The 17342-nt window shown below is 32.7% G+C and overlaps 1 protein-coding gene across 1 annotated transcript; it reads left to right on the top strand.

The window, feature by feature from the left end:
* The first annotated feature begins 1910 nt into the window (after positions 1-1910).
* LOC118062446 (prefoldin subunit 3) lies at positions 1911-6518 on the top strand. Its single transcript, XM_035076196.2, has 6 exons — positions 1911-2144; positions 2246-2303; positions 2968-3039; positions 5072-5191; positions 5302-5403; positions 6107-6518. The coding sequence occupies exons 1-6, from the start codon at positions 1996-1998 to the stop codon at positions 6188-6190; spliced, it is 585 nt and encodes a 194-aa protein (XP_034932087.1). The 5' UTR covers positions 1911-1995; the 3' UTR covers positions 6191-6518.
* Positions 6519-17342: the final 10824 nt, after the last annotated feature.

Here is a 17342-nt window from a genome sequence, read left to right as displayed (position 1 = left end):
TACAATTTCACAATATTGTAATTGAACTCTTATATTTTAAATGATGTTCATTAACATCTACATTAGCCAATAAATAGTTGTCTAGGCATGATAATTAAAGGGTATCTTGAACAATAATATTAAAACTAATATATATATATATATTAACCATTTAACTGTCAAGGGTTTATTAAATAATTTCTCGTAATAAAGAGATTAATTAATTTGTTTTTATAAATTAGAGGAACTAATTTATAATTAACTCCTACTTTTAATAAGGCAAGTCTCGCCAATGCAATGCATATTACAAAGGTTAATGGATGCTTAATATTGACCGGGTGCAAGTCAAATAGCCATATACTTCTGGAAGTAACTAAACAATATCACAATACTGCAATGCATGATCTTCCCACAGCTTGCTTGCCTCTCTGGCCATGGAGGCTTAATTAGTAGATTTCTGCTCCGGTTGCGACGCTCCCGAGTAGTGCACCATTGAGCTCCCTGTTATACAATTATTGCGTGATTAATTATCATCGTGGGAAAAATCGGTGTTTAATATAGGTTTGGACTATAATTCTATAAAGCCCTCGATTAGGCCCAGATTCATAATAGCAACACCCAAACCAGGACCAAAAATCTTGAATTTTTTTACTTTTGCTTGTGTTGGAGGACAACAAAATATAGAATATCTGTTTAAAACGGCTTTATCATTAGAACAAGTGATACCACGTTTCGCCGGAGCATCATTTTTCATACCTTTTCCAGAACAATTTTGGTTTGAAGTGCTGTCAACCTTGATTTTTTTGATAGCCCAATTCCGAAGTTACCAGCTTTGATCCCTTCGATTGTTTCTTTTTTTGTATTCCAATATATTTGTAAGCATGTTTTGAGGAGCGGTTTATTACCGTGGAAGATCCACCGAGAAGCGTTGTGACACGTAAAGGCTGAAATCGATTACAGAATTTAGAGATCTAGAAAACTGGCTGATGAATCTTCATTAGGCGAGAAGGCCTCGATTAACCCATGGTGGAGCCCAATAAACTCAGTGAGTCCATCATTATCATCCTTTGTCTGTTGGACTTAAACCATGAAGAGGCTCTCAGGCTAACTCTTTTTCATGAGATAAGTTTTGAAGGTCTTGTGGTGACGATTTGCATTCAGAGGGGATTTGAGATCATTGCACGTATTTATCTACTCTAAAAACATCTAAATTACGCATTTATGTTTGTTTTGTAGATTACGCATTTCTTTCAATGCTTCTCTTCAGACTACGAGAATGTAATGAAGCTGCTGCAAATAAAAACCCTGCTATATATCCATGTGAAAACGAACAACATAGAGTTCAATGACTTGAACATGCACGCTTGCATCTCAACTAATCACTCACACCGATTCTTGTCTGACTGGAGATACTGATCAACAATATCACTAGTCTCCTCAAACACTGCAGGCAACTATAATGCAGACAACATGGTTAGAGACCATGTTTAGAAGAGCAGCTCAGCGGAAGAGAGAGAGAAGATTAGATATGGCAAATGGCTGTAATGGGCTCAAGAACACATTCACGTGATGTAAGACCTCAATTAGCGAACGATGGAGCCCGTTAGAATTATATCTCGAAATCGGTCAAACCAAGCCCTTTATTTTGAGTACTCCCAAACCAACCCCTCAACATCGATTTAAATGTGATTGGAGTCTATTGATCCAGCCTTTTTTTACCAATAGAAACTAATAAAGTCCCGATCGATTTTACCTTTTTTTGACGGTATGGCCTGGGACTCTGAGGATCAGAAATCGCATTTTATCTGAGCCACCACCAGCTTAATTGACCAAATATATAGTTAAGGGTCTAATAAAGAAAATATACAAAGTAAAGGGACTCAATTATGATACGCAGCCGCAGTTTGGCTGAAGACGACATCGTTTTCAGTGTCGAGGAACCGAAAAAGCCCTTCATTCTCTGTCTGTGTCTTCCTCTGCTTCTAGTTCCCAGATACAGTAGCTGTGGAGAAGAGAATGGCATCATCATCAACAACTGCAGCAGCAACAGAAACAACTACAGAGAGAAGAGGAATACCAGGAGCTCAGTTTGTAGAAGATGTTGAAACCTATCTTAATCAATCTGGTCTTGATGTCAACTCTGCCCTGTCTTTTCTGCAAGAAAGGTATTCTCTTTTATTATTTCTTTCAGAACTTTAATCGATTTAAAATGTTAAATACTTCATCTTTTTCGAGATTGATGTTGTGGGTTATGTTTGTTTTGTAGATTACAGCAATATAAGCTGGTGGAGATGAAACTTCTTGCCCAACAAAGGGATCTTCAGGTACCTTTTGTATTCTATGGTTTGAATTGAATTATAACTGTAGAAAACTAGAGTTTGATTAACAGGGGAGTCGTGACTTACTGTTCTTTGGAAACCTTGTGGGCATTTATGTCAAGTGTTTGACTCTCCAAATCTTAACATTATGGAAATTTCTAGAATTTGACTGTAACCGGCTAAAAGGGGTCTTACAGTTCATGAATTATTAATCGGTTGAATTGGTAGGAAAAATGTTTTTAGCTTTTGAGTTCTCAAGAAGCTTTGCATGGCAGGACTGAATTGCTGCATTTTAGAATTTGACCTCATAAGGGTTTTACCTTTTCTCTGTTTCGTATGGTTTTGGCTGGATATAATTAACTCCAAAACTACTATCTCAGTTATAGCATTTTTTACGAGTATTTATGCTCTCTGTTTTTCAGCTATTGATAATCCAGCTGAATGTTGAATATCATAATCATAAGCTACAAGCTATTCTAATGTCTGAGTGATGCTTTTGATTTCTGCACTCCGTTTCTGGGATAAATATTCTATACCACAAGCAGAATCTAACTTGGTTAATTTGGGTCTTTGTGCTGAATCGGAATCGAGTTTTCATGTGACTTCACTAGTTTAATTTCTTTGGTTTGTAATAACTGGTGTAACATTCAGTAATTGCTTTGGTTGTCAGGCAAAGATACCTGATATAGAGAAGTGCTTAGATGTGGTTGCCACTTTACAGGCTAAGAAGGGTACTGGTGAGGTTCGTTTTCTGTGCTGATCATTTTATATTTGTATGGTAGCTTGCTTTTGGAAATTGTTCTTACCCAAGCTATGTTCGAATATGGGTTCAGCAGACTTCATGAATAACACTGTTTTTATTTTGATGGATTTCCTTCTAGCTCTAGCACATTATTTTATAGGGTAGTTGCAAAATTGATATTGTATGTGTGAATATGCTTGTGAAGAATACTGTCATGCTCTTGTTGCAGCACAAATATCATAGTAAATAGATATGCTGTTTGTGTTATATGGGGAATCCTAGTAAATCGCTCACCCACCTCCCTCCCCTGCCTCCTTCCTAATGAATTGATAACTTCTAGTTTTAAATAAGTTGAACAAAAGAGGTTGAAGTGTGCCATTTACTGCTTACCATTGCATTCTGAAAATAACTGTGAAACATGACCGTCATAAGGAGGAGAAATCAGATGTGGTTTATGCCTTTGCACTAGTTGCAATTCACTAAACACATGCATTCATGTTCATCTCATTTCTTGTTATTTGATAAATGATGGCATTCTGGAACTCTTAAACGTGTTGAGTTCTTCATACCCATCTTTAATTGATGAAAATGAATAAAGCCCACTATCATGTAACTCCTCTGCTGAAGGACTCGCCTCTACTTTAGGGCAAGCACACTGGAGCCTCGCTATCACTGGCCTCAAAAAAGCAAGCTTTGTGTTTGTTGACGTCTTGCTATTAGAGAACGACTTCCTCTTTTCTGACATTATCTTTTACATCACCATAGTTTTTTATTGGATTTGCTAAGATTCAGCTCTAGAGTCCATGTCAACCATCCTACCCTTAGCTTCCTTAGTCTTGACAAAGGGATTCTCACAATCATTATAGTCATATCAGGTCTGTGCTCAATCCATCAGCCAGGCTAATTATGTATAATCTCCCATCTCAAGCCCTGCTCACATGGTTCAAACTGTGATTGTAAAAATCCCTGGGCCAAGACTAAGGCAGTAGATTTCAAAAATGTTTAATTTGTATATTAGATGCTGTACTGTAAGTGTATGTTGGCAGGTGATTCATCTAAAATGGTCTTATGCTGGTTGAGTTGCATACATGATCATACTTGCAGAAGAAATTTTCACTAGTTGAGTTGCTCATGAGAATTAATTCTAAGCTTACAATCTTGACTTGATCTTACAACATTCGTGCCCACGTAGCATGTCCAAACTAGAGTCATTTTTTTAGACTACCTTAATGAATGCTATATATTTTTCATGGTGGTTTCTTCAGTCTTCCTGGATTAGACATGTGGCAATCCTGGCGTTATGTATTCCAGAGTCCTAGCTTCTGGTTGATGAGAATCTACTTCTCTAATAATATCCCTATTCCTTACAATCAGTGGTCCATTGGTTGTCCATGGATGGTCTTTGCTAATTACATTCCCCACCTTTTAAGAACCCAACACTTGCATGCTAGTGGGCGATGTGACTTAAAAAGGATTGAACTAGTGAGCTGCTATTTAGTATCTATCAATAGATTTGCTAAGAGCAACCTGCTATAATTTGATTGGCATTCTCCCACAATTCAGATATATATGGCATTATAATACCGCAATGCAGCTAGTTGGTTAGCTATACCCAATGAAATCACCTTGGAACTTTTTGCAGGAGCAGCCTTGAGAAAGTTACTGTTGTTTCAAAAGGTGAAACCTTGGATTATAATTCTGTGACCTTACATTGATAGCAGTAACAATATACATATACGCCATATATGAAAAAAGTGCTGACTTTATTACTTAGCATCTGAAAGATATGCCATCAATAGGACTTGAATACTGTATTTTTTAATATATTTCAATCGTATCATATCCTCTTAACAATTATTCCTAACTTGAAGCTGTAATTAATTCAGGTGCATATGGTGGCTGTTGACTAGTTCTGAATTATGCAATCTATTTTGTTATCTGGTTGAACTTAAAAGCTAATGGTTTTAGGTTTCTATTCTCTTATAGAGTTTATGCTATTGGATGTTTCATTGGCTTTGTATTTTGGACGCAGCCTCTTATTGCTGATTTTGAAGTTTCCGAAGGCATATATTCTCGGGCTCGCATTGAGGATGCTGAGTCGGTTTGTTTATGGCTAGGAGCAAATGTCATGTTGGAGTATTCATGTGAAGAGGTTTGCACCTGTTCTTTTATATGCTTCAGAAGCTTCTTTATTTTTTATTTTTTAAAATATTCATTAAGATTGGATACAAATGTAAGATCAATGAGAATTTTATGGTGTAGGCGAATGATCTTCTACAAAAGAATTTGGATAACGCTAAAGCTAGTCTAGAAGTTCTAGTTGCCGATCTATTATTCTTAAGGGATCAAGTCACAATAACACAGGTATTGCTAATTAAAATATAGGCTTCTTTATCTTTCTTCCTGGAGTGGCGATTAATGTGTAGAATTTAAACCAATATGTTGCATATGACAACATTATTTGCATTACAAACCGGGCTAGTGCGCTATTAGGGCACCAATTCGCCCCCCCGCCCCCCCCCAATCAATTTTTCTGTATTATGATGATGTTTCATTTGTCCTAAAATTGTTATTGGTACACCAACTTTAATTTTATATCAATCAAGTACTTGAACTTTGATCTTTCTCATTTGATACACCAATGTTTTTTTATTGATCCAATCCAGTGCTTTAGCCAATTTTTTATATTCTAATTTGGATTGTTTTTAGTGAAAGCACCCTATAAAATAAGATTATTTTTAAGAAACAAAAATATTTTAGATTAAGATAAATGATATATAAAATTAAAATAAATCCTTTTTATGAAGTAGTTTTTAGTCTTTATGTAAATGACTTGCCATTGATGAAAATAGTTTATGTTTTAAAATGATTTTGAGCAGGTTAAGCTGTGTTTAGCAAACAATGAGCAAGTCATTTACAATGAGAAAATGTGTAAAGTTACTAATAGTGCAAGTATTCCCAAGAAACAAATGTTAAGGCATTTGATTTTACAGCATACCAAACTGCAAAAGGCTTCGGAAGTTTGTAAATTGTTGGCGGTTTTTTTACCATTACTACCATTTTACAGGTTACTATTGCCCGTGTGTATAATTGGGATGTTCACCAGAAGCGCAGAATGCGAGAAGCTGTTACTGCTGAGAAAGACTCATGAAATAGTTGTTCCACTGCAATTGAGTTTCAGAGGCAGCAATGCAAGCTTATCTTCTAGGGTGTATTATCTTAATCCCTCGTTTCTTAATCTGGTGAAGGTATTGTCTCTGCATACCTGTTGATGTTTTCTGCATATCTGCACTTTTGTGGTCTGGTTCACTGCACTCATGCAGAAGCTTGATATATTTTCTGGATCATTTTTTATGCATGTTAGAATTTCTTAGCTTGAGCTGTAACATCCGTATTAACTGAAAGTCCTTTAGGCTGATTGGCTGTTTACTGTTTTGTAAACTTTTGTTTTTCAAAAAGATGTCCGGTTAAGTTTCAAATCTCTTTGTTAAATGGGTTAGATATCTGGTTTAAATTTTGAAATGTCGGGCCCGTGGTGGAAACAATGGGGACCGCATGTAAGTTCAATATGAAGGAGATGCGTCGGCAAAAGGTTTGCGAGATGGAGGTAAAGGAGCCTAGGTCACTTGGTCTGAATGATGTCAGCATCTTACCTCAATAGGGTTGTAGACCTGGATGTTTTCAATTATACCATTGAGTTTTTTAGTTTTAAATAATTACTAGGTTTCTGCTCTGTAGACTTCGGTCCACGAGCTTGGTGGGATCACACTTGTGTTCATGTTGGACGTATTTCTTAATTGCTTCACATGACGGTTGAGTCTTGTAACGTTAGGCTGGCAGTTTGGCGGCCTCACCACTGATAACGGCTAACGTTTTCACATATGAGCCTCAACTTGTCGGTGACTGAGAATCTAGTTCAGAGCAGTGGCAAGTTAACAAGTGTCTATGAGGGAGTCGAGTTTTTGTCTTGTTCCCCCCCGAGCACCAAAACACCACCGCATAGAAATTAAGGATTATCCAGGTATATTTTGAGTGGACTTTTAGAAGTCGATTTCAAACGTTGAATGTAATCTGGTTACTTTTGATCAAATTGCTATATAAGTAGGTGTTTGAAAAAGTCTCTTTTAAGCAACTAGCCACCTACCTAAGAGCAGCCCATCGTAAATTCCAATACAGGATGCCTTGGAAAATTACGGATGTGGGTCTTGCTGCCTCCAATAATCTCACTTTTAAGTGGCGGCTTAACCCAGCATCATTTTATATGTCGGTATATCCTTGACTAAAATGTTTGTTTCAGTCTGCAAATTGGCAGCAAACTTGCAGTTTGGATGCTCTAATATCACCTAATTTTCCTATTACGGAAACAAGCATGATCTTTCCATTGCTATCAAATCCAATGGATAGACAGTTTCTTGTATTTCACTTGCGTCCATTTAGGAGGTTGCTTATTGGATCACAAGACCTTCGGCCTGTACGATGGGAAGTATGTATTGGAATATAGAGGTCTCTGCACTTCACAAAAGCTCCCTAAATTTATGAAGTACGCATGCTCTATACGCGTCTCTTGCCGTTTCGAAGAAACAAACAAAAAAAGGTGCTGGCACAGTTCAGATATAAAGATCCCTTCAACATTAATAGAAATAACGAAGAAGAAAGTATCCAGCCATCGTGTTCTATACATATTTGCATGGAGTTTTTCCATTCGAGTACCTGGCCCTTCAAGGCATATATAGTTTTCATCGTAGGCCAGCTGTAACTCGGAAGTTTCCAAGCTTTGCTAGCTTCTTCTAGGGTTCAACCTCGAACGAGACCCGAGAGATTAACATGACCTCCAAATGGCAGTCAAGATGAGATTTTTAATGTGGATCCAATAAACGTCCATGTTCATACGCAGTTGACCTTGAGAATTATAAGGGGTCCCATAAAATAAAATGAAGTGAAGACCCAGTTGCATGTAGAAATGGTTTGACAATATTCAAAAGTCAGCAACAGGGCACATCTCCTTCTCTTCCTCTTCTTGTGGTGACATTCGGTTTTGTCGAGGTTTTAATACATACAAGACTGGTGCTATCTGATATATTTGTATGAAATCAAAAATTGAGCTAGATGCTGCTGCTGCTGCTGGTTTCCAATCTAATATCCAGATCTCACTGCCAGAAAATCTGCAAGAGAGTCAGGGATCAGATTTAAACAGAATAAACAACGTTCGGTCAGATTTATTCAAATCATACTGATTAATGCAACTTGTAAGGACTAATACACGATTCATGCAAAAGATGAGGACATCATTCGGTGTCTATAGAACATCAAGGTTAACATGATTAATGGGATTTAATTACTTGTCTGGCAAATTACAATTAAGGTAGCAAAATCAATCTCAACTCAGCAACATATAAATTGTTAAAACACTTTTGTGAGAGTACTTATGCCTGCTTTTTCTGGTTATCTCATAATTACACCGATTGTTTATACTCTAAATTCAAAAAGGTATATTAAAAAAACACGTCGACTCTTCACAACCTGGGAAACTTCAAGATCAATGGTGAGGAGAACACATACACGTTACTTCCATGGAATCATGGGCATCAAAAGAAAGGAGGGGAAAGGAACTTATTTATTTATGGAGTCGTGCACGCAAAAGGAGACTGACTTGTCTTTACTGCCTTGTAATTAAAGCCGTTTTGTCATCTAGTGTTTTCCACGCGTTTAGCGGTTGCCCGTATGATAAACCACTTGATTATTATAATAATAATAACGAGAAATGTTGACTTTGACTTATCATCATGTGAGGCCAATGGAATAGCTTGACGAGTTAAATGTAATCGCTGGTCTAAAGAGAATGGAAAAGTTAATTTTGTGTCTAAAAAATATATATATCTTTCAAGGAGATTAGAGTAACTTGCAATTGCCGCAATCATCGCGAGGTATTTGTATGAAGATTTGTCTAGGATGAAATGAATGGGTCAACTGCTTGATTTTGGTTCTTATTTGTTCGGATTATTATATTTAGTGAGTTATCCTTCTTTTCTTTTTTTTTCGACTAATTTAGTTCATTGCCGTTCTAAAGCATTAGAATTCAAAATCAGACCAGTTTATACATACTTTGATTAATTTTATAAATTTTAAAATTAATAATCATATAAATTTTTAATGAATCTAAAATTTATAAAATTCAAACTAATAATTTTTTAAAGAATAAATCCAGGATCTGACATTTTAAACCATATTTCTTAGGGTTAAATCACTCCATCTTAATAGATGAGAGTTATCATTTTTTTTTTTTTTTTTTTTTTTTTTGTGTTTTGCCTAATTTAGCCCATTGCCATTCTAAAGCATCATAGTACAAAACCACTCCTCCTTGATAAATGGGAGATCTACAAATACATTCTGTCCTTGCAAGTTTTTTTTTTCTTTTTTCTTTTTATGATTGTATACAGTTTTGGATCAGATTGCTTTCTTGGATATTTTTTCATGGTTTAGATCGATTGACATGATCGTTAATGTTGCCTTATCTGATCAACTGAGGATTTGATTTGGAAACGTATCAATATTTCCACGTCATCCACAGTATTATGAAGATTTTATACAATATTTGAAAAGGGTACTGTCTTCCAAATGCTATAATTCGTACATCAAGAATGATGTACTTCATATATATACATTAATACTCAAGAATGATATGTACTTCGAGAAGCTAGGGAAGGAAATATTGCCGAGTACTAATTTGTTAATTATGCTATTTAAATGTCAAAGAAAAAGAAGACACAAGGAGTTTGGGAAAGCAAAGCTAATTTGGACATAGTTTATAGCTGAAAGAAAGCTTATAACTAGGTGTTCAAGCAAACATGGCAGCATCAACATCAACGGCGAGCACAAGTAATTGACCAGGTCTCAACTCCGAAAGCTTGAGGATGTCATCAAGTTAGTGTAATATTTGCTTTAGGTCGACTATCAAGACTACAGTCAATCTAGGGAGAGGGGGGGGGGACAGAGAGAGAACTACAATAATACAAGGTCAAGTCTAAAGCAATATAAATATTTGATATTTAATTCCCATAAACAAGAGAAAAATCTTCTAGGATCTTGCTTCAGCAAATTAATAAAAATATTGAGGTACGGAATAAATGGCTGTTCTCCATAATCTTACTTTACTATATAGATATATACACACACAGAGAGAATAAAGTATTGGAAGTTTATCAAAGTTTAGTTTACAGCTGCCATTAATCGATGATGCAAGCATTAATCTAGAAACAGAATCATAAAATATTTCTATAAGATTTATGTCAGGATAACTAAGTTGGTCTGGGATTACATATTGCGGATTATTTATAAGTGATGAGTGGTACTTCACCATTGATTTTCGCTTGATTTAATAGCGGTTTTGGATCCGGAATTTGTAAATTTAAAAACCCTGATGAGATAAGGTTTAAGAATATAAATAGACCCTTTGGATCCTCTCTCTGCAACTAAAAAATGGACAGTTGGCTTTCTAATATGTCAGCAAGGAAGTGAAATTGAATCAACATTACTCAAATTCTACTGTACCTGGGTGCATGATCTTTGACGAAAGTTGAAAAAAAAAAAATAGAGCAAATAATTGCTGAAACTTGTATAAAATATGGAATTTGTTTCACCTTCTATTGCTCAAATATACACACACACACGCAAGACAAATAATCAATCCATGCCATATTGTCTTTGCTGTCCCTTGTGCGTTTATGGGTGCGCTCTCGTCGCTTTCTTTTTATATTTAAAATAATTTAAATTATATTTAATAATTTAAATTTTTAATTTGAATTGATTTTTTTGATAAAGTATCAAAATTTTAATAATCAAGCAGTCATAAATTCGAATTTTATTATCCCTATTTATTTAATAAAAATCTAGCTAAGGTAGTGTAGACCTATATAAATTTCAAGGTTAAAGGCATTCACTTAAAAGAATGTATTAGAAAATAATATAAATTATATTTTAAAATTTTATCTAACAGTTTAAGATTTTAAATTAATTTTTTTTTTATATACTTTTCACAGTTTCATTTTATATAATCCTAACATCATATTCTGCACGATCAAGCCATTATACATTCTAGGTTCGCTTCCCCTGCATCCTAGCTACTGTCGTTAAATTGTAGATGGTAAAAGGTCGAAGTATATTTAACATGTGCATGTATAATTTTTCTTTTTAATGTAGATATTGCTTATATATATAATTAAGATCACACAAATCAGACAGACTTCTTCGGCATGTGCAATTGATAGTTCATAAGTTGTTCATTATAATATCTTAGTAATAGATATAGACCATACAAATAGAGAATTATTACAAAAAAAAAACTGTGGGGGGAGAGAGAGAGAGTTGATTATTTCCAGAAACAATAAGATAAAATTATAATTCTCTATGAGGACCATCCTATAAAATAAATGCATCTAAAGCTTAAGCTTTGTATACACATGCACATCATCCACTTGTTTTCACTTTCACTTCTGTTTTTTTCATCTTATTTGAATAAACAAATATTCAAATGTTTTACCTTTTGACTTTGGTGTATGATTTTTTTATTAAAATGTATTAAGATAATTTTTTTTAATTTTTAATATTAATTAATACATCCAAACTATCAATAACTATTAATAAAAAAATCATTTAATATATTTCTATATAAAAACACTTTTAAAAAATTATAAATACAACCACTCCCCGAGAGCTCTTGACCGGCGTGTTAGATTTCTTAATAAAAGACATATCTACCTTAAGTGAATTACACCGTTAGACTCTAGGAAACATGGTCAAATATTAATATGACACGATGTTCGATTATCAAGGAGCTATGTTATGTGTGATTTTGATTTTGTTGCGGCTCGAGGTGTAAACAGAGTTCTCGGAATAAAGTGTGAAAGGAATAGGAAATCTTTGTCGAATTACTCTTTGTAGTCTTGTCTATTTTATGGATCCCATACTTAACCTCGAAGCAACATTGACTCAACTTGGCGTATAAAAATGTTACTTATACAAGAGCTTGCTTGCAATATTCGAGGTGTACATTTACCAATTCCATTAACTAATGAAACACGTTTGTCCCTGTTTTCGTTTTTCTTTCAGTAGAAGGTAAATATTAAATAGTAAAGGAGAGTCCACAAATTTAAACTTGTTAATTATGTTATTACAAGGTAGTAAAATAAAATTATTTCTTTAGTTTCATTTAGTTTAATTTTTTTATTAAAATAATTTTTTAATATAATATTAAAGTTTTAGGTTAAGATTTTAACTTCTATCGTCATTATTCTCTCTGATTAAATTTATAAAACTAGAACAAAGTTTATAGTGAGAATATGTGAGTTTCAATTTTAATTTATCATGCTTCACCTAAGTATTTAAAATTTTAAATTATAATGGTACTTTAATAAATGCTAGCGTAGGGAAAGTAATAGGTAAAACCTTTGTACAGTGACGTACGTATCTCCTGGATCTCTTTTCCATTTCTCTTTTTCCTTTTTTTCTATTTTACATTGAGGTGATTCTTTTAGTATGTGGTGTGCATCTCGAAACAAAATCCATTTTCTTGATTTGGTAAAAAATTAGGATACCACTCAAAGATTCTAATATCAATGAAAAAATTAATCATTGTAGTTACTTGAACCATGATTGCCAAGGTGGATAACCTGTTTATTTTATTATTATTATTATTAATAAAGAAATTTGGATTATTTTGTATGCACCTCAATTAATTACATACACTGAAATTAACAACCATGTAAGTCTTTAATAGTCATCATATTAGTAACCACATGACTTAAATTTAAAACCACAAGAGAAACAAATCTCTTGATCCTAAACTCTTATCACTAGATCTCTAACTAGATTGTTATATAATCGGTCTACTTACTTTGAATCATGATTTCCAAGGTAAAATTAAAAGTGTGATGTTTCAAAAATATTTATGTATTATTCTATAACACATAAAAAAAAAATTAAAATAAAAGTTCTTAGAATATAAAACTTGCATAAAGTCATTAACATCTTCCACTAAAATTATTTTAATTAGAAATAATGATGAAAGAGATAAAATTCAAACTCATAATTTTTTAGTCAAATAAACCTAGCTAGGCTCATATCATGTTAGAAACTATTTCAATTATTTAAATTTAAAAATTTAAATTATTAGATGGGGATGTGATACTTCAATTGCCTCCTTAAATGAGATTCAAACAAGCATCCACTATTTTGCATTAAGATTATTTTAATTAAAGAGTAGAAGCAATAAAAAAAATTAAATTTATAATCATATTTGATATTATAATAACTTGGTTTTAAAAAATAATTATAAATTATTAACCAAAAAAACTTTAAGAGGGAGTTTTTAATATGTACTATGCAAAATAGTAGATTATGTTAACAACTCAGTCAAGTACTTTCAAGACAGAATACAGAACATACTACAAAAATAAATCGAGCTCTGAGAATTTCAGATCATATATAATTGATAAGATTCTAAGAAATAGTTTTATATTATCTATTTATTCTATCTTTTCTTGGGGTGCTAGCTCAACGTGTCGAAGCAGTGAATTAAACAAATTAGAGAGGAAAAGGTACGGTGTTGAAGTAGCTTCGAACACGGCTCAGGTGAGCCCTGAAATATTTGATTGCAAGAGAAGATATAAAGGAGCAATGGTCTGGGGGGCGTGTTTTGGAAGCAAACTTCATCGAATATGCTAAAACCGCGTAAGTGGCATGTGCTTCGACAGAAAAAAGCTGATTAAGAAAAGGTGGCCCAGAGATATTTAGATCGCTGACATCATGATTTTTCCTGTATCGACAAGAAGAGAATTAAACGTATCTGTCTCCAGGATTGGCTTGCATGTCACACATCGAGCTCTGGAAGATGGGGACCAAGAGACCAAGGGCCGCGTATCGTGGCAGACTTGGGGACCAAGGGCGCGTATATTTTTTGTAGTTATAATTTTAAAAAATATAATTAATTAAATTTAGATATGTATTCATAAAAATTATAATATAGGTTTATATGAAGTAAAAAATATGTATAAAATATATGGTAGTTGTATTATTGTTGTTGCCTTTTAAAGTGTTTTTTACTTGTAAATTTATCAAAATAATTTTTTTTACTTTTTAAAAATTGATTTTGATATCAGCGCATTAAAATTATCTGAAAATATAAAAAAATATATTAATTGAAAGTATATTTTTTTTCTAAAGCTCTTTTAAAACACGAAAATAAACAGAGTTTTATGAAACTCGGTTATAAAAATATATAAAAATTTATTCTCAAAAATTATATTTCAAACTTAATTTTTTTAGTAAGTTTTATAATAAAAAATACAATTTAATATGTTACAAAACACATTACTATATTTTCTTTTCTGCACCGCAAATAAAAAATACTCCAAGAAAACAAACGCAGCCTTGTATCACCCGAAGGATACAATAATTTCTTTTGTTGCTACAGTCGTTTTAATTGGAATATCAATCACCAGTAGACCAGATAACAAAATGTCTTAGCTTTGGATTTTGCTCTTGATGTTTGATGGAATTGACAAAAAGAAGTTCTTGGAAGTTTTATCCTAACAATCCAGGTTGTACCTTGAAATGACCTCTTAGCCTTTTCACTAGCAATCACACATCAAGAAGATTTATGATTGATGCTCCCCACCACCCCCACCCCCCGCTAAAAAAAAAAAGAAAAAAAATTAACCAGGAACTCTGTTGAACTTAAATGGATTTAAAATAAAGTGTTTTTTTAAAAATATTTTTTTATTTTTAATATTAGTTTATTAAAATTATTAAAAAATATTAATTTATGTTTTTTCAAGTTAAAAATATTCTCAAAACATATCTAAATATAAAAACAAACAATAATGATCAAGGAAGCGAGGAGTGCTAGCATGCTTTTTATAACATTTTTTTTCTCTTCATTTGCTAGCTCTTGCTGGCAAAATTTTAATATCTAGTAATGTAAAAACATGTGTTTTTTTTCAATATTTTGATATTTTAATATATATAAATATAGCTTTTAAAGCTCTTAAAGAACAGTAACAAATAAAAAAAAAACAATCCTTAAGAGATGGAATATATAAAATTACTTGAAGTTGTAAAATTATGAAATATGTGTGTAATTATAATTATTGAATTTAAAGTGATAATCAATTTAACATTCAACATTAGTTATGATTACAGATAATTTAATATTCATGTAATCTGAGTTGACCTCCGATGAATGCGGGACCTTTTACTATCCATTGCTTGTAATCAAACAAGTTTGAATATACACCGATCATGCCATCTATAGAAGTATTAACTGAATGATTATTCATGATTAGGGTATCTTGGCTAAGGGATAATAATGGATGGTTAGATTTTGTATTATCCCAAAATAACTATTTAAATCCAATCTAATACAACCAGGTATAGATTTTTAATCCAAATCTTATCTAATTAGATTCTAAGTATATATTAGGTATAATTTATAATTATTTAATATATAATTAGTTTGGTGTATATGATTTTTTAAAAAACTTTTAGATTAGATTGAGTATACCAATATTTATATCTAACACATTTTATAAAATTTAAAAGTATTAGATTTTTCTATAAAACTATACCCAAGAGTCCTGATCTAAAAATAATATTAATAATATTAATAATAACATTAAATTTGCATGACTCAAGTTCAAGTGAGCTTAGCTGCAACATCAGACCCAAAAATATTGGATGTAGGTCTGGCTATAAAGTCGTATCATAAAAGTGTGATAATTAAATAGATTAATTAAAAAGAAAAAAAAAACCAACATGAAGAAAAAAACTAATGAAGAAAAAGAAAAGAAAAATCTGAATTAATAGGGTTAACCCTTCAAACTAGGTTAACTCATAAAAATCTGATAACTAAATAGAAAAAAATTAACATTAACAAACTAAATCAAAAAAAAATTCATTAAAAAAAAAACAAAAAAAACAATTCTATAATATAATATATTAATAAGTGAAAGTACAATGGCTTTCCTCATGCTTTTTAATATTACTTAATATATATATATATATATATGTGTGTGTGTGTGTGTGTGTGTGATTGGGAACACTATTAATTAAATAATCTCAAATCTGATTCAATGATAAATAAAAACTATAGAAGATAGCAAGATAAAATACTTGAATAGAAAAAATATTATATGAATTTGATTCATAAGACCAGACTAACGGTATTGCTGTGATTTACTGTGTTCATGCATCATTATTTTGGTACAAGTAATTAACAGGGTCCATGCATGTAAATCCTCGAATACCCCGTGACACACGAAACATAAAAAGGTCTTCCAAGAAGAAGATATTTACCAGTTTGATGATTTTGATCCAACAAGTGGCTATTGAAGTGAATTTTATTAACTATTTATTCTCGGCAAGGAAACAAGTTAACTTCATTGCAAGGAGGAACTAACTAGTAGTTAGTCAGTGGTACAACAACAGACCAGAAGCAGAATTTAATTACATGACATCGATTCCTGTCACTGGGAATACTTTCTCGGCTATAAGTTGTGTCAACTAATCAGCCAATTAGTTAATTGAATTATAAAGAACGCAACGAAAAAGGTTGCGAGCATTGGCTAAAACGGTGCGGATTGTGGTCCTTTGATTGACGGTGTTAGCTCGTCGGAAAAGAGAGATGCGGGGACGAGTTTGGCGACGTGGAGATTGTGTCATCAGCGCGCACTTCATGTCGGGCCAAACGTGTCAAGAACCTTCTCTAACACGCTCACGACGCGGTTATTTTGCTTCTTTTAACCAAGCTCTGTGGATAGTTTTTTCTTGCTTTCCCTGGAGGCAGCAGCTTACCCTTAATTGAATTTTCACTCCACAAGAATGTCTCGCTTGCAGTCGCTGTAATTCTCCATTCTCTAGAGGCGCGTGGCTAGAAATATTTTTCAATAGAGTGACTCGAACTAAAAGGATTTTCAAAATGGGAAAAAAAAAATCAAATTATCATAGAAGCAATAGATAACTGGTTCCAATTTGATTATATTTCTTAGATTAATTGTTATGAAAAATATAAAACCACCAGTAAAAGGAAAAGAATCATGAGTTAAGCGGAGTCAACTGGTCAACTCAGTTATACATTCTTCTAATAGTGTTATTCTTAAAAACTTTTCTTAATGAATAAGCAAGTTTGATATTTGTTTGCATATGTTAATATATAAATTAATAGATTTTTTTTTTTTAGATTTAATTCAATATATACAAAATCTAATTAAATCCGGCTAAGAATAAATTCGGTTTGAACACTCAAAATCTGA

This window comes from Populus alba, chromosome 8, assembly GCF_005239225.2.
Source record: "Populus alba chromosome 8, ASM523922v2, whole genome shotgun sequence".
Taxonomy (NCBI): Eukaryota; Viridiplantae; Streptophyta; class Magnoliopsida; order Malpighiales; family Salicaceae; genus Populus; species Populus alba.
This window is presented reverse-complemented; position numbering and strand designations above follow the sequence as displayed.

Bases quoted from the DNA above. Each gene is read 5' to 3' on its own strand.
- LOC118062446 (XM_035076196.2), top strand. From the start codon at position 1,996: ATGGCATCATCATCAACAACTGCAGCAGCAACAGAAACAACTACAGAG. The intron at 2,304-2,967 runs GTACCTTTTGTA...TTTGGTTGTCAG, and splicing joins CCCAACAAAGGGATCTTCAG to GCAAAGATACCTGATATAGA. The intron at 3,040-5,071 runs GTTCGTTTTCTG...TTTTGGACGCAG, and splicing joins CTAAGAAGGGTACTGGTGAG to CCTCTTATTGCTGATTTTGA.